Here is an 18860-nt window from a genome sequence, read left to right as displayed (position 1 = left end):
ACCGAGGTGCCCTAGTGACAGGGGTTAACCGTAATAGGATTTCACAGGGATCTTCTCTAATTAGTACTTAAGGATAGTAGCTTTAACTTCCGGCGAAGGTATGTTGATTGACAATGAGTGAAAGATAAAACATGATGCATCAGGTTCCACCACAACGAAACTGAAATCCTAGAATCCATTTCCTAAAGCTCAATTCCCTCCAAGATCGATTCTCTCATCCTTCTCTTTCTCTCTTCAATCACTCTCGCTAGTTTACAAGCGCCAAAGCTAACTTTCGACCGTCTAGATAACTTACTTTACGACATCTCTAGTGCTTAATCAACAGTCCCTGTGGTTCGACAATCTTTTATATTACTGGCGACGAATCCGTGCTCTTATGGAATCGTAACAATGGGCTAGACTCCTGCGGCGACCAACGAGGCAGGAGGTAGTCAAACAACAACTAGTGATGCAGTAGCTGCTACAGCTGGCCTTCTTCCCGAACGACCTTCGATGCTTTCGATTGCGGTGGCTTTAGAGTCGGCCACTTCCGGCGAACCCCTCCAACGATGCAGGAGGCGCCGTGCGGAAGCTTCCTCCCGCTCCACCACATCCGCCCTGCAGGCCCCTGCCTGATCCGGTTCACGGCCTTCATCTGAGCGGGGTGAGACATAGAGGCCCGTTCTTCCGAAGTAGGGAGCATTCACGCTCCATACTTCCATATCCTCCGACCGGACTCCATCGCTGTCTGATCTACCGTTGGGGGTGATCTGTGCGTCGCCAACTGCCTTCATGCCACCACCATCCTCGCCGGCCGCACAAGTATACATCATCTGACCTTCCCCTACATCCAAGTCCGTGGGGAGAGCGACCTGTAACCCCTCGGGCCCGAGCAGCCAGCGCCAAATAACGGCAATCATACATTTGCCAACTGATGAATGACACAACTCGGATGATGTTGCGTTACAAACCCCCGAGCACTAGATTCGAATCCAGGGGCCACTCACACAAATATGGGCTGATGCTAGGACCCGTGCGGCGGTCATCTCTCTGGGGGAGGTCGCAAACAACCATACCCAGATGGCCATTGGGGTAAGTATACTGCATTTATATTTACATGTTTTTGCCCAATAGACCCTTATGTTCTCCTTGTCACTACAGTATTGTGTTGAGAGTTTGGCCATGTGCCAGAAGCTAGCCTTTCTCGAGCATGAAGTCCAACAGATGCACGGCTCTAGCGGCCAGTTGGAGGCTTCTCAGGCAAGCTTGGAGCAGCTGACCGCGGAGGGGGCTCAACTGAGGGCCGATCTGTAGCGAAGCTCCGAGCTGCTGGAGGCAGAGAGGAGTAAGAGTGTCGATCAGGCTTCATAACAGGCGAGGCTCAATAAACAGGCCAGCTCTTTTGAGTCGAAGATCTATTCGTCCAACACCAAGAAACTCTGAGCTATTGAAGACTTGGAGATCAAGAACAAAGAGGCTCGAGTCCTGGCTCAGAACCTGAAGAAGGTCGAGTCCATACTGAGAGTTGAGCGGGAGAGTCGATCGGCAGAGCAATCTATGGTGAAGGATACTGAGTTGGAGTCTCTAAAAGAGGAGTTGGAGGCCTCCCGATCAGCCCTACAAATTTATCAAGAGGCAGAGCCCGGTAGATTTGAAGTACTCAAGTGGGATTATTTCCGCTCAGATGCCTTCAATGATAGGTTTCCAGACCGAGCGCTCCGCCTCTTCAACTTTGGAATTGACAGGACTATCAACTAGTTGAAGGACGACGACTACCTCCCTTCTGTTGGTTGCTACTCGGAAAACCTAACGGTTCCACTGTACAAAAATTTTGTACAAAGGTCTGAACCTTTTCCTAGCTATCATGTGTTCTTTTAAATTAAACTTGGATCGCCTGTGGAACTTAACACGTTTGATCCAAAGTTTAATTTATTTGTTCTTTTAGGTTTAGACTTGGATCTCCTGCGGAACTTAACACGTTCGATCCAAATCACCTAGGTCACGAAGATAATTAAATATCTATTTCCAAAATCGGCTTCCAGTACTGCATGGCGAGGCACATGACCTTCTTGGATATGGGAGTAACCACCACCGACTAGACAAAGCCTTTTAAGGAAATTAAATATTTAACCTTCCCATAGTAACCCTAGGTTAACCTCTAAGAACAATCAAATCACAAGGAAAAGAAAAATAAAAGAACACAACATCGAAAACTAATTCGAAAAACTAGAATCGCATGCCTCTTGTACTTGGTATTTTTACAAAGAAATAAAACTAGTATGATGCGGAAATTAAATACTAGTATACCTTTTATTTTGCAAGCAAAAACCTCTAGGTCTTCTACTGCATTCCTCTTCTAATCTCGGACGTTGTGTGAGCAACGATCTTCCGAGATGAGAAACCACCAAAGCACCTTCTTCTCCTCCTTGTAAGGTTCGGCCACAACAAGAGCACCTCCAAGGATGAAGAGATTCAATCACCACCAATGCTCCAAGGGATGCAAGCTTTCTCTCCTTTTTCTCCAAGCTAGAATCCGGCCACCACTTGATCTCCAAGAGAGAAGAGAGTTTTGGCCACAAGGATGGAGAGAAGAGAAAGGGAAGAGCCGGCCACACCAAGGAAGAAAAGAGGGAAAAAAATAATAGAGGTTGTTCACCTTGAAGGCACCCAAAATCCCCTCTTTTATAATCCTTAACTTTGGCAAATAAGGAAATTTAATTATAATAAAATTTCCTTAGCTTTCCTTGACATGAATTAATTAAGAAAAATTAAATAAAATTTCCTAATTACCCATGTCATGGCCGACCACCTCATGGAAGAACAAATAAGACAATTTTTAATCAACCAATTAAAATTCCTTATTTGTCTCCGAAAATTTTAAAAAATAAAATTTTCCTTTAAAATCCCTTCATAGTTGATAAAAAGAAATTTCTATAATTTTAATTTTTCAACATGTGAATAATTTATAAAGAAGAAAAATAAAATATCCTTTCAATCTACAAATAAGGAAAGAGATTTAATCTCTTTTCTTAATCTTTTGTAGAAACTTATAAAAGAGATATTTTAATTTTTAATCTCTCCAATAAATTATATCTTCCACATAAGAAAAATTTAAAATTAAAAATCTTTTTAAATTTAATAGGACCGGCCACCTAAGCTTGGGTTCAAGCTAGGGCCGGCCACCCATGGACCAAGATTTGGCCGACCCTAGCTTGGTCCTCAAGCTAGCTTGGCCGACCCCTACAACATGGGTATGAAGGTGGGTATAGGTGGGTATAGTACTCTATAAATAAGAGGCTACGATAGGGACCGAGAGGAGGAATTGGTTTTGGTCTCCCGATAAAATTAAGCATCCTGTGTTCGCCCCGAACACACAACTTAATTTTATCAATAATAATTCATTCCACTAGAGCTATTATTGAACTACCACACCAATCCCAAATTACATTTTTGGGCTTCTTCTTATTATGAGTGTGTTAGTCTCCCTGTGTTTAAGATGTCGAATGCCCACTAATTAAGTGAGTTACTGACAACTTATTTAATTAATATCTTAGTCCAAGAGTAGTACCACTCAACCTTATCGTCATGTCGAACTAAGTCCACCTGCAGGATTTAACATGACAATCCTTATGAGCTCCTCTTGGGGACATTATCAACCTAGATAACTAGGACACAGTTTCCTTCTATAATCAACAACACACACTATAAGTGATATCATTTCCCAACTTATCGAGCTTATTGATTTATCGAACTAAATCTCACCCATTGATAAATTAAAGAAATAAATATCAAATATATGTGCTTGTTATTATATTAGGATTAAGAGCACACACATCCATAATAACTGAGGTCTTGTTCCTTTATAAAGTCAGTATAAAAGAAATGACCTCTGATGGTCCTACTCAATACACTCTAAGTGTACTAGTGTAATTATATAGTTAAGATAAACTAATACCTAATTACACTACGACCTTCCAATGGTTTGTTCCTTTCCATTTTGGTCGTGAGCTACTGTTTATAATTTATAAGGAACTGATAACATTATCTTCTGTATGTGACACCACATACTATGTTATCTATAATATAAATTAATTGAACAACTACAAACAAATGTAGACAATTTGACCAAATGTGATTCTTTATTCAAAATAAATGTTTACAAAAGCTTAGGCTTTCAGTATACACTCTAACAATCTCCCACTTATACTAATGACTAAGTTGTCATATCTGCTGCCATACATCTGATTCCCATTCCCTCCACATGCCGATCGAAAGCTTTTGCTGGAAGGGTCTTAGTGAAAGGATCCGCCAGGTTATCTGCTGATGCAATCTTGGCGATGACAACTTTTCCTCGCTTTACGATATCTCATATCAGGTGGTACTTGCGCTCTATATGTTTACTTGCCTTATGGGCTCATGGTTCCTTCGAGTTTGCAACTGCACCACTATTATCACAATAAATTACGATGATTTTGGGCAAACCAAGAATCACATCTAAGTCCATTAGAAAGTTCCTGAGCCATACTGCTTCTTTAGTTGCCTCAGAGGCTGCTACATACTCAACTTCCATGGTTGAGTCCGAAACGCATTTCTGCTTAACACTCTTCCATGCAATGGCTCCACCTCCTAAAGTAAACACATAGCCTAATGTATACTTACTGTTGTCCCTATCCGATTGGAAATCTGAATCCGTGTAACCTACAGGGAGCAAATCGTCTACTTGGTAAACTAGCATATAATCTCTAGTCCATCTCAGGTACTTTAATATATGCTTTACCGCAGTCCAATGTCCTTGTCCAGGATTACTCTGATATCTGCTAACCATGCCCACAGCAAAACAGATATCAGGTCTCGTACACAGCATTGCATACATAAGGCTTCCTACAGCCGAAGCATAAGGAATTCCTTTCATGTCCTCTATCTCCTTTGATGTCTTCAGAGACATCTCTTTAGATAGAGCTACTCCATGCCTAAAAGGTAAGAAACCTTTCTTGGAATTCTGCATGCTAAAACGAGCAATGATTGTATATATATATGAAGCTTGGGACAGATACAACATTCTTTTCTTGCGATCCCTTATAACTTTGATCCCAAGAATGTGTGCACAATCTCCTAAGTCCTTCATATCAAATTGTTTGAACAACCATACCCTTACGTCCGATAATACCTTGACATTGTTGCCAATTAACAAAATATCATCTATGTATAGTACAAGAAATACCACCACGTTTCCGTTACACTTCTTGTATACACAAGACTCATCTGTACACTGAATAAATCCATATGACTGGATTACTTCATTAAACCGGATGTTCCAAGACCTTGAAGCTTGCTTCAGTCCATAAATGGACCGATTGAGCTTGCACACTAGATGCTCTTTGCCTTTTTCAATGAACCCTTCTGGTTGCTTCATATGAATGTTCTTTTCAAGACTTCCATTAAGGAAAGCTGTCTTGACATCCATTTGCCAAATCTCATAATCCATATGAGCAGCAATGGATAAGAGTATCCGGATAGACTTAAGCATGGCTACCGGTGAAAAGGTCTCTTGATAATCGATTCCCTCTTTCTGAGTGTACCCTTTCGCAACAAGCCTAGCTTAATATTGAATTATTATTTGGGATTGGTGCGGTAGTTCAATAATAGTTCTCTAGTGGAATGAATTATTATTGATAAAATTAAGTTGTGTGTTTGAGGCGAACACGGGATGCTTAATTTTATCGGGAGACCAAAATCAATTCCTCCTCTCGGTCCCTATCGTAGCCTCTTGTATATAGAGATTTATACCCACCACATACCCACCTTCTTACCCATCCAATGGGGCCGGCCAAGCTAGCTTGGAACCCAAGCTAGGGCCGGCCAAGACCAAGTGGATGAGCCAAGTTGGTGGCCGGCCAAAGCTTGGGTCCCAAGCTTAGGTGGCCGGCCACTAGAATATTAAAAAAGATTTTTATTAAAATTATTTCTTATGTGGATATCATGGTTTTAAAATAGAGTTTAAAAATTAAATATTCTCTTTTATAAGTTTCTACAAAAGATTAAGAAAAGATTTAATATCTTTCCTTATTTGTAGATTAAAAGAGTTTTTAATTTTTAGAGATAACTTTCTTTTTATCCACATGTTTAAAAGAAAGATTTTAATTTATTAAATTTCCTTTTTATAAACCAATCATGAAGGGATAAAAATTATTGGAGAAATTTTTATAAATTTCTGAAAATAAATTAGGAAGTTTTAATTCTTGTTTAATTAAAACTCTCCTTGATTTGGGGAAATAAGTGTCCGACCATGTTATAATGAAAAGAAAAATTATTTTTAATTAAATAAATTTTTCCTTTTCATGGCAAAAGAATTAAGGAAGTTTTTATTTAAATTTCCTTATTTGCCAAGATCAAGGATTATAAAAGAGGGGGTAGAGGAGGCTTTATGGTGAACGACTCTATTATTCTTTTCCTCCCTCTCTTCCTTGGTGGCCGACCTCTTCCTCTTCTCTCTTCTCCTTCTTGTGGCTGAACCATCTTGTTCTCTTGGAGTCTTTGTGGTGGCCGGATCTAGCTTGGAGAAAAGGAGAGAAAGGAGGCTTCGCTCTTGCATCCCTTGGAGCTTGGTGGTGGTGGTCGGACCTCATCCTTTCTTGGAGTCATGTGGTGGCCGAACCTTGCAAAAAAAGAAGAAGGTGCCTTGGTGATTCTCGTCTCGGAAGATCGTTGCCCACACAACATCCGGGATTAGAAGAGGAATACGGTAGAAGATCAAGAGGTCATTATCTACTAAGTAAGGTATAACTAATATAGTTTTCCGCATCATGTTAGTTTTATCTCCATGTAAAAATACCAAATACAAGAGGCATGCGATTCTAGTATTTCGAATTAGTTTTCGATGTTATGTTCTTTTATTTTTCTTTTCCTTGTGATTTGATTGTTCTTTTCGGTTGACCTAAAGTTATTTAAGGAAATTAAATATTAGCTTTCCTTAAAAGGCTTTGCCTAGGCGGTGGTGGTTGTTCCCATATCCAAGAAGGCCATGTGCCTCGCCATGCAGTCCTGGAAGCCAATTCTGGAAATTAATATTTAATGAAATTAATAACCTAGGTGATTTGGATCGAACGTGTTAAGTTCCGCAGGAGATCCAAGTCTAAATCTAAAAGAACAAGTAAATTAAACTTTGGATCAAACGTGTTAAGTTCCGCAGGCGATCCAAATTTAATTTAAAAGAACACATGGTAGCTAGGAAAGGTTCAGACCTTTGTACAAAAATTTTTGTACAGTGGAACCATTAGGTTTTCCGAGTAGTAACCAACAATTGGTATCAGAGCTAGGGTTTTGTCTCTGTTTATTTGGTATTAGTTTAATTATGCACATGTCATACATAATTTAGGCAGGATAATAGTAGGATGTGCTAACTTTGTGGATGCAGGATCCAACTATTATGGCTTATAGTTATTATGTGTGTGATTGGACCCTTGGACATGTGAAGGGCATTTATTGTGTGTGCATGATTGTATTATAAAATACAGCAGGAGCTGTATTTAGTTTTATTAGGATTTTATTTTTGATCTAGATACATGTACATTCCTTCGAGGAATATAGGATCGAAAAATGTAAAATTCTATTTATGTCGCGGATCGAATCTTGCAAGGCGTGGAACCTTTTGAGGACCAGAGGCGCAGCGGAACAAGGAGCAAGATGGATGCGACAACTAGACCAGGTGGCGGTGGCCAAAGATGGCAGCAGCTAGGGTTGGCGACACACGGAGGACAACAATAGATAAAAGCCATAATAGTTGAAAATTAGTTTTTTTTCTATTTATTGCTTTTTATGTTGTGCTGTGTGTGCTTGTTAGTATGCATGTTAAGTAGGCTAGCTTAGTCAAAATTCCTCACTTTAAATAACTAAGTGGGAGAGGGATTTATTTTTAAATAAATTCCATGGTCTCCATTACTGGTTTATAAGTGATGCAACAAGCTTGCACGTTGGCTCTGAGTGCCTTCCTCCATATCGGATGAGCTTGTTTGCGGATAACTAGATTAAACTTCCATTTTGGATGACTATAGGAAGTTAATTAAGAGCATGTGATCTTCCCCATCGGAAGGGGCACAATCTTACTAATGGGCTTAGTGTCAAGTAATGGTATACACTTAGGCACGTCTAATAGTATCCTCCCCATCGGAGTCACTGCTATTATTTGTGTGGCCGAAGAAAATCAACTATTAATTTGTCAAATAAATATGTTGACAAGATAATAAAATTAAAAACTCCTCTTACAAATGTTTGATTTTGTATACGTCCACACTATCGTGGCATACAAAATTCAACGGTGTTTGAGGTAGTTTTATTTTGTCATAAAGATTTATTGGCAAGATAATTAATGGGTAAAACCCTCCTCTTACAAATGTTTAAATTTTGTATACGTCCACACTATCGTGGCATGCAAAATTTACGGTGTTTGAGGTGTTGGTGAATTTAAATAATATTATTTGAGGAATCAATGTTATTTTAAATTCAAAACGTTTTGACCAAATATTTGATCAAAGACATATCAACTATTAATTTTATTCGTCATAAAGTAAAGTTGACGAGATAATAAAATTAATGGATAAAATCTCCTCTTTGATTTTGTATACGTCCACACTATCGTGGCATACAAAATTCATGGGGATTTTAAAGAATTGATCTTGACCAAATATTTTTGTGATTCTTAGGATTTAAAATGTTTGTCAATCCCCTAGTTGTTATACTATAGAAAAGACTTAGTAGTCCCAATTGTAATGATTGGAAATAGGACTTGGACATTAAGGTAGACTGTCTTCTTAGAACTGAGAGTAATATGTGTGTATTTAATTCATTTGTTGTTGAAACATGTTTAGTGGTGTTATCTACCAGTACCTGGAGTGTAAATACAGATACCACTAATCATGTCTGCAATTTATTGCAGGGTTCCAGGAAACCCGACAACTATATGAAAAGGAAAACACTGTCTGCATGGGAACTACTGCAAAAATAGCAGCTGTTGCAGTGGGAGAGGTTTAAAAAATGGATTATTAGTAATTGTCTTTACGTACTAAGTTTAGAAAGAACCTGATTTCAGTTTCTAAACTATAAATAGATATAGTGTCTATTTTGATAACAAAGCTGTTATCAAGAAAAATAGAGAAGTTATCTATTCTGGTATATTGGTTGACAATTTATAATCCAATAACTCCCACGATACAATAAATGAAAATTAGTAACACATCTTCTAACTTTAAAAGAAAGCAATCTTCGGAAATGAACCAATTATATCTTTGACATCTAAGGCTAGGTTATATTAACTTGAGTAGGATTCATTGGTAGCTAATGAACTTTTGGGTTCATTGGTAGTGGAAATCTTTCCAACCTGCGAGTCTTACTTGGAAGGAAAAATAACCGAGAAGCTTTTAAGTATAAGGGGTATGGAGCCAAAGATACATTGGAATTGGTTCATTCTGATTTGTGTGATCCTATGACTATCCAGACAAGAGGTAGTATCGAATATTTCGTCTATTTTATAGACAACTATTTAAGATACAAATACATTTACTTAATGTGCCGCAAGACTAAGTGCTTTGATTAGTTTAAAGAGTACAAGGCTGATGTGGAGAAATGTTAAAGTAAAAGTATCAAGTCACTATGGTAAGATCGTAGTGGCAAGTACCTCTTGGGACAATTTAGGAGTCACTTATCAGAAGTCGGGACTCAATCCCAACTAACTGCACCTAGTACACCCCAACAGAATGGTGTAGTAGAAAGAAGGTATAAGACTTTTATGGAAATAAGTAGATTGATGATTACCAAATTCGTTTTAAGGATATACACTAGAAACAGAAGTGAACATAATACCTTCTAAAGTCAGAACTCTCTACTCCCATAGAATTGCAGAATGGGCGTAAGCTTAGTCTGAAACATATTCGGATTTGGGTGGTCTAGCACATGAGAGACACTGATAAGTTGGGCAGGAGTTCACTTGTTTGTGAGTTATCCTAAAGAAACGAAAGTTGTTTTATAGTCTTAAAAATCAGAAGGTCATTGTTAGAATCAATGACCGATTTTTAGAAAATGACTATGTAATAAACCACAAGCCCATAAGTAAATTTGTTCTTAAGAAATTATAAAGGACATGTCTAATCTAGTACCAACTGTACAAGATGAAATATCACAAGAAACTGCAAAACGTATCATAAATGATACACAGACAGTGGCTCATCGTAGTGGGAGGGTTGTCAAGCAAACCTAAAAAATTCATGTTTTGGGAGAGTTTTTGGACTTGATCCCAAATGAACATGAGTCTAATCCCGGACATATGATGAAGCACTCCAAGATAAAGATGCAGCATCTTGGCAAAGAGAAATGAATACAGAATTAGAATATATGTATTCTAATAAAATCTGGAAGCTTGTAAAATCACCAGATGGTGTAAAAGCCATTGGGTAAAAATAGGTCTGCAATAGGAAAAGATGGATAGATAGGAAGGTAGAAACTTTCAAAGCAAGGCTTGATGAAAAAGGAAATTTTTTCACTGGTAGCCATGCTTAAGTCTATCTGGATTCTTTTATCTATTTGACAAGTGGATGTCAAGACAGCATTTCTTAATGGAAGTCTTGAAGAAAGCATCCATATAAAGTAACCAGAAGAGTTCATTGCAAAGGGCAAAGAGCATCTTGTGTGCAAGCTCAATCAGTCTATGGACTAAAGCAAAGCTTCAAGGTCTTGGAACATCCGGTTTATCAAAATAATCCAGACCTATGGATTTATTTAGTAACCGGATAAGTCTTGTGTATACAAAAAGTGTGATGGAAACGTGGTGGTATTTCTTGTACTATACGTAGATAACATTTTTGGTAGTTGGAAACAATATCAAAATGTTGTCAGAAGTAAGAGTATGGTTGTCCAAACAATTCGATATGAAGGACTTGGGAGAATGTATATATTCTTGGGATCAAAGTAATAAGGGATAGCAAGAAAAGAATATTTTACTTATCCCAAGTTTCATATATCGAAAAAAATCCTTGCTCGTTTTTGTTGGTTGCTACTCGGAAAGTCTAACGGTTCCACTGTACAAAAATTTTGTACAAAGGTCTGAACCTTTTCCTAGCTACTATGTGTTCTTTTAAATTAAACTTGGATCGCCTGCGGAACTTAACACGTTTGATCCTAAGTTTAACTTATTTGTTCTTTTAGGTTTAGACTTGGATCTCCTGCGAAACTTAACACGTTTGATCCAAATCACCTAGGTTACGAAGACAATTAAATATCTATTTCCAAAATTGGCTTCCAGTACTGACGTGGCGAGGCACATGGCCTTCTTGGATATGGGAACAACCACCACCGACTAGACAAAGCCTTTTAAAGAAAGCTAATATTTAATTTCCTTAAATAACTCTAGGTCAACCAAAAAGAGCAATCGAAGCACAAGTTCGAAAAGAAAACAAAAGAACACAACATCGAAAACTAATTCGAAATACTAGAATCGCATGCCTCTTGTATTTGGTATTTTTACAAAGAAATAAAACTAGCATGATGCGGAAAAACATTACTAGTTATACCTTTCTTTTGAAGACAAAGACCTCTTGATCTTCTACCGTATTCCTCTTCTAACCTCGGACGTTGTGTGGGCAACGATCTTCCGAGATGAGAACCACCTTTCCACCTTCCTTCTTTCTTCTAGATTTCGGCCACAATAAATTTCTTCAAGGATGAAGAATTTCGGCCACCACCAATGCTCCAAAGGATGCTAGAGCCGAGGCTTACTTTCTCTTCTTCTTCTCCTTCCTTGATCTGGCCACAAACAAGAGCTCCACCAAGAAGATAGGTTTCGGCCAACAAGAGGAGAGGAGAGAAATAGGGCCGGCCACCAAAACCAAGGAAGAGAGGAAGGAAAAGAATAAAGGTTGTTCACCCATGAAGGCTCCTCCACCTCCTCTTTTATAATCCTTGGTCTTGGCAAATAAGGAAATTTTAATAAAAACTTCTTTAATTCTTTTTCCATGAAAAAGAAAAATTTATTTAATTAAAAATAATTTTTCTTCTCATTATTATAATGGCCGGCCAAACCAAATCTCCAAGCAAATAAAATTTTTAAACACAAATTAAAACTTCCTTATTTGCTTCTGAAAATTTTATAAAAAATTTCTCCAATAATTTTTATCCCTTCATGATTGGTTAAAAGGAAATTTTATAAATTAAATCTTTCTTTAAACATGTGGATAATTTCCGGAAAGTTATCTCTAAAAATTAAAATCTCCTTTCAATCTACAAATAAGGAAAGATATCAAATCTTTTCTTAATCTTTTGTAGAAACTAATAAAAGAGAATTATTAATTTTTTAAACTTTTAAATCATGAACATGGTTAAAAGGAAAGTTTTTACCAAAATTAAAATCAACCTTTTTAATCTACAAATAAGGAAAGAGATTTAGCTCTTCTCTTAATCTTTTGTAGAATCTTATAAAAGGAAAGATTTAAAATTTTAAACTCTCTTTTAAATCATGTTATCCACATAAGAAAAATTTTAAAAAATAAAAATCCTTTTATTTTAATTTGGGCCGGCCACACCAAGTTTGAACCCAAGCTAGGGTCGGCCACCTTGAAGCACCCATGAACCAAACTTTGGCCGACCCTAGCTTGGTCTCCAAGCTGGCTTGGCTGGCCCCTATGGGATGGGTAAGAAGGTGGGTATAGATGGGCATAGTACTCTATAATTAAGAGGCTACGATAGGGACCGAGAGGAGGAATTGGTTTTGGTCTCCCGATAAAATTAAGCATCCCGTGTTCGCCCCGAACACACAACTTAATTTTATCAATAATAATTCATTCCACTAGAGAACTATTATTGAACTACCGCACCAATCCCAAATTATATTTTGGGCTCCTTCTTATTATGAGTGTGTTAGTCTCCCTGTGTTTAAGATGTCGAATGTCCACTAATTAAGTGAGTTACTGACAACTCATTTAATTAATATCTTAGTCCAAGAGTAGTACCACTCAACCTTATCATCATGTCGGACTAAGTCCACCTGTAGGGTTTAACATCACAATCCTTATGAGCTCCTCTTGGGCACATTTTCAACCTAGATTACTAGGACACAATTTCCTTCTATAATCAACAACACACACTATAAGTGATATCATTTCCCAACTTATTGGGCTTATTGATTTATCGAACTGAATCTCACCCATTGATAAATTAAAGAAATAAATATCAAATATATGTGCTTGTTATTATATTAGGATTAAGAGCACACACTTCCATAATAACTGAGGTCTTTGTTCCTTTATAAAGTCAGTATAAAAGAAACGACCTCTAATGGTCCTACTCAATACACTCTAAGTGTACTAGTGTAATTATATAGTTAAGATAAACTATACCTAATTACACTACGACCTTCCAATGGTTTGTTCCTTTCCATTTTGGTCGTGAGCTACTGTTTATAATTTATAAGGTACTGATAACATGATTCTCTGTGTGTGACACCACACACCATGTTATCTACAATATAAATTAATTGAACAACTACATTTATCATAAATGTAGACATTTGACCAATGTGATTCTTATTTCTAGATAAATGTTTATACCAAAAGCTAGACTTTTAGTATACATCCTAACAGTTTTAAGCATGCAAAACTCCAAGAAAGGTTTCTTACCTTTTTAGCATGGAGTAGCTTTATCTAAAGAGATGTCTCCGAAGACATCAAAGTAGATAGAGGAAATAAAGGCAGTTCTTTATGCTTCGGCTGTCGGAAGCCTAATGTATGCTATGCACGATATCAGAAATCTGTTTTGCCAAGGGTATAGTTAGCAGATATCAAAGTAATCCTGGACAAGGACATTGGACTGCAATAAAGCATATATTGAAGTACCTTAGAGGCACTAGAGATTATATGCTAGCTTACAAGACAGTTAATTTTGTCCCTATGAGTTGCACGGATTTTGACTTCCAATCGGATAAGGACAATAGTAAGTCAACCTCGAGGTTTTGTGTTTACTTTAGGAGGTAAAGTCATAACTATGGAAGAGTGATAAGCATATGTGTTTTTTTGGACTCCACCATAGAAGCTGAGTATATGGCAAGCCTATGAGGTAGTCATAAAAGCTGAATGACTCAATAACCTCAAGATAGACTTAGATATGATTTCTGGTTTGTCCAAAGATTATTACAATTTATTGTAATAATAGTGGTGCAGTAGCAAACTCGAAGAAACCATGAGTCTATAAGGCAAGTAAACACAATAGAGCGCAAGTACCACCCAATACGAGAAATCATATAAACGAGGAGAAGTTGTTGCTGCCTAGATTGCATCAGATGATGACCGGTAGATCTTTTCACTAAGGCCCTTAAGGCAAGAGCTTTTGATGGACATGTTGAAGGGTTGGGATTCAGATGTATGACAGCAGATATGGCAGCTTAGTCTTTTAGTATAAGTGGGAGATTGTTAGGATATATACTAAAAGCTTAACTTTTGGTATAAACATTTACCTAGAAATAAGAATCACATTGGTCAAATGTCTACATTTATGATAAATGTAGTTGTTCAATTAGTTTATATTGTAGATAACATGGTGTGTAGTGTCACACACAGAGAATCATGTTATCAGTACCTTATAAATTATAAACAGTAGCTCACGACCAAGATGGAAAGGAACAAACCATTGGAAGGTCGTAGTGTAATTAGATATTAGTTTATCTTAACTATATAATTACACTAGTACACTTAGAGTGTATTGAGTAGGACCATTAGAGGTCGTTTCTTTTATACTGACTTTATAAAGGAACAAAGACCTCAGTTATTATGGAAGTGTGTGCTCTTTGTTAGGATCGATGATCGCGGCTAGAGAGGGGGGGTGTGAATAGCCGACCCCAAATCTTCGTTTCTTTCTACAAGTTGACGTTAGCGCAGCGGAAATAAAACGAATAGAAACGAAAAGGGAAAGCAAACCTCAACACGAAGATGTAACGAGGTTCGGAGATGATACTCCTACTCCTCGGCGTGTCCGTAAGGTGGACGAGCCTTATCAATCCGTCGGTGGATGAGTCCCCGGAAAATCGGCTAATAACAACTCCTTCTGGGTGGAGAAACCTCGCCGCAATAACTTGCAACAACAAGATAGAAATACAGCAAGAACTACAAACAATATGAATGTAAAACACCTTGCTTGCCTTCGACTGGTTTCCGTTATCGAAGCAGCAACTTCACGGAAGAACAGCAGCAGCTGACCAGCCGGGGAAGCTCACACGAAGCTTCACGAATCAGAGAGCTCAGCAAAGCTCAAGTGCAGCAAGAAGCAGGGGCAAGAAGGAAGCAGTAACTCACTGGAACAGTAGCTCCTCAACCCCTTTTATAACCTGCGAAGAAGACACAGAAGAAACTAGCCATTGCTACGCAACAGCTAGGACGTGGACCGATCAATGGGGCCGACCAATCCAATGGGGCCCACCTTCTTACCCATCTAATGGGGCCGGCCAAGCTAGCTTGGAACCCAAACTAGGGCCGACCAAGACCAAGTGGATGAGCCAAGTTGGTGGCCGGCCAAAGCTTGGGTCCCAAGCTTAGGTGGCCGGCCACTAGAATATTAAAAAGGATTTTTATTAAAATTATTTCTTATGTGGATATCATGGTTTTAAAAGAGAGTTTAAAAATTAAATATTCTCTTTTATAAGTTTCTACAAAAGATTAAGAAAAGATTTGATATCTTTCCTTATTTATAGATTAAAAGAGTTTTTAATTTTTAGAGATAACTTTCTTTTTATCCACATGTTTAAAAGAAAGATTTTAATTTATTAAATTTCCTTTTTTATAAACCAATCATGAAGGGATAAAAATTATTGGAGAAATTTTTATAAATTTATGAAAACAAATTAGGAAGTTTTAATTCTTGTTTAATTAAAACTCTCCTTATTTAGGGAAATAAGTGTCCGGCCATGTTATAATGAAAAGAAAAATTATTTTTAATTAAATAAAATTTTCCTTTTCATTGCAAAAGAATTAAGGAAATTTTTATTTAAATTTCCTTATTTGCCAAGATCAAGGATTATAAAAGAGGGGGTAGAGGAGGCTTTATGGTGAACGACTCTATTATTCTTTTCCTCCCTCTCTTCCTTGGTGGCCTGCCTCTTCCTCTTCTCTCTTCTCCTTCTTGTGGCCGAACCATCTTGTTCTCTTGGAGTATTTGTGGTGGCCGGATCTAGCTTGGAGAAAAGGAGAGAAAGGAGGCTTCGCTCTTGCATCCCTTGGAGCTTGGTGGTGGTGGCCGGACCTCATCCTTTCTTGGAGTCATGTGGTGGCCGAACCTTGCAAAAAAAGAAGAAGGTGCATTGGTGGTTCTCGTCTCGGAAGATCGTTGCCCACACAACGTCCGGAATTAGAAGAGGAATACGGTAGAAGATCAAGAAGTCATTATCTACTAAGTAAGGTATAACTAATATAGTTTTCCGCATCATGTTAGTTTTATCTCCATGTAAAAATACTAAATACAAGAGGAATGTGATTCTAGTATTTCGAATTAGTTTTCGATGTTATGTTCTTTTATTTTTCTTTTCCTTGTGATTTGATTGTTCTTTTCGGTTGACCTAAAGTTATTTAAGGAAAATAAATATTAGCTTTCCTTAAAAGGCTTTGCCTAGGCGGTGGTGGTTGTTCCCATATCCAAGAAGGCCATGTGCCTCGCCATGCAGTCCTGGAAGCCAATTCTGGAAATTAATATTTAATGAAATTAATAACCTAGATGATTTGGATTGAACGTGTTAAGTTCCGCAGGAGATCCAAGTCTAAACCTAAAAGAACAAGTAAATTAAACTTTGGATCAAACGTGTTAAGTTCCGCAGGCGATCCAAATTTAATTTAAAAGAACATATGGTAGCTAGGAAAAGTTCAGACCTTTGTACAAAAATTTTTGTACAGTGGAACCATTAAGTTTTCCGAGTAACAACCAACAATAACACCAATGAAGATCCCCAACCCACCTTTACCGGATGTTGCTAGATCTAACTGCAACGAATCAATGGTGTAATTGAATATAAAGACAAGTAGTTTGGAATAGGATGCTTTAGAAGAAATTGATTGTTGATACTAACCATAAGAAGGCCAAGTGAACTTGAGAAGAAGAGCGAGTAAGCTAACAGGTTGCGGCGTCTAGTATTAAGTGTTGCTTCATGATATGCTAAAATGGCTGTTGTTCCAAGAGCAAAAGGTTGGTAGACAAGTGTGAGTATTCTCGTTGGATGATACCTCTGAAATAAAATGAAGGAAGAAATAATTATTGCAACACATATCAAAAGATAAGAAGTCATTGTTGATGAGAAAGTGATTTCTTACTGGAAAGAGAAAGGCATAGTAATCCCCAATCGTCAACATGCTGTTCCACGCGAAAAGGGATCCATTTCCAAGTAGCCAGCTTATAAACAATGCAGTAAATCTTCCCTGCTTCAAATAAGAGCTTGATAAATTGATCAAATCAATACAGTTACCGATTCGGTGTAAACTGTATTTATAAGGAAGAACCTTCGTTTTGTAGTGTTCCCAGTTTTGCTTGTGGGTACTCATGGCAGCTCCCGTTCAGCCGCTCCTGTAAATCTCATTTTAAGCAAGCCTCGTTTAGAATTGAGAATTCCAAAAAAGCATAGAACAAGAAAAGTAATCTCAACTTTATGAATTGGAAGATCAAATATTTAGAGGGGTCTAGGTCTCCTTTTAAACGCACAAGAATTAATCAATCTTCAAATTACTTGGTAAACAAATAACTAATCAATAAAAGAATTTGTATATAAATTTTACTCCTCTGTGTGTGTATATATATATAAAAGCTTTGCTGCGGAACAAACATCCCATGTGCACCACTAGATCTTAGAAAGAAAATCTTATTGATTTAAAATTATTATAATTCGTCCCTTAAATTTTAAAATCTTAAATGCTAAATACATATAATATACTTGTGATTATCTATAGTTTTTATTTTGAAAATTTTAATCCATTAGAAAGCCTTAAACTTTAGAGGAAAAATTTTATTCACTTAAATTTTATTGACTTAAATTTACTATAATCCGACCCCTAAATTTTAAAATTTAAATCCTAAATACATATAATATACCCAAAATAAAAAATAATGCCCTGGATTTAATGAGGCGCTGAATCTGAACAGTCATTGAATCCGAACAGTCATTCAACAACAAGTCCACGGCGTTTTTTATAATAATTTCGTATATATATATAGATACACGAAATAATTTAGTTAATCCGTCCCGAATTAAAGAAAAAGAATTTAAAAGGAATAAATAAGCGCGCACACAATATTATTATTGTTATCATCATCCATCCAGCTTCCTTTCTTGGATGATTATAAACAATTGATAGTGTAACATAGCTTACCAGGAGCAAGATTGATCAATATAAATTTAAACAAACTAAAGCCATACGAAACAAACGAAATGGAGAGACAGAGAAGAACAGCAATTAAGGCAAAATTGAAGTGCAAAGGAAACAAAGAACGCCACAATTTATAAGAGAAACTACGAAAATAAAATGACCAAAAAGAAACAACTTGTCGATTTGAAAGAGAAGAAGATGAAAACTAAAAGCAGACACCTTTAAACTGGGTTGATGGTCCCTCCGTAATGACTGCAAAGCAATAAGAGAACTTTGTTCAAACACAAAGGGACATTATTATCATAGAGAGGTTCTCCGTGTGTTGATTCCGACAGAAATGGATTCCATTTTAAAGTTGTAAGAGAGGTAATAATGGACGCATTCTTATGTGGATGCGGTGTGCGGAGTTGGCTGCCAGCCAAAATTGAGATTTTTAGATAAATGTAGTTGATCAGAGTAACAGAAGGAATATAATATTTTTTAATTCCGGCAAATTTAGAATTGGAT

The 18860-nt window shown here is 37.3% G+C and overlaps 1 protein-coding gene across 1 annotated transcript; it reads right to left on the bottom strand.

Annotated features, from left to right (window-relative positions):
- Window positions 1-1344: 1344 nt before the first annotated feature.
- On the bottom strand, window positions 1345-17567 carry LOC122009535 (equilibrative nucleotide transporter 2-like). The gene is made up of 5 exons (XM_042565727.1): window positions 17493-17567; window positions 17307-17411; window positions 17066-17221; window positions 16926-16979; window positions 1345-1476 (listed from the first exon to the last, which is right to left on the bottom strand). Exons 1-5 carry the CDS (start codon window positions 17532-17534, stop codon window positions 1345-1347), a joined length of 489 nt encoding a protein of 162 aa, XP_042421661.1. The 5' UTR covers window positions 17535-17567.
- Between the last annotated feature and the right edge of the window lie 1293 nt (window positions 17568-18860).

This window comes from Zingiber officinale, chromosome 8A, assembly GCF_018446385.1.
Source record: "Zingiber officinale cultivar Zhangliang chromosome 8A, Zo_v1.1, whole genome shotgun sequence".
Taxonomy (NCBI): domain Eukaryota; kingdom Viridiplantae; phylum Streptophyta; class Magnoliopsida; order Zingiberales; family Zingiberaceae; genus Zingiber; species Zingiber officinale.
The sequence above is the reverse complement of the archived record's forward strand: the minus strand, read 5'-3'. Positions and strand labels throughout refer to the sequence as shown.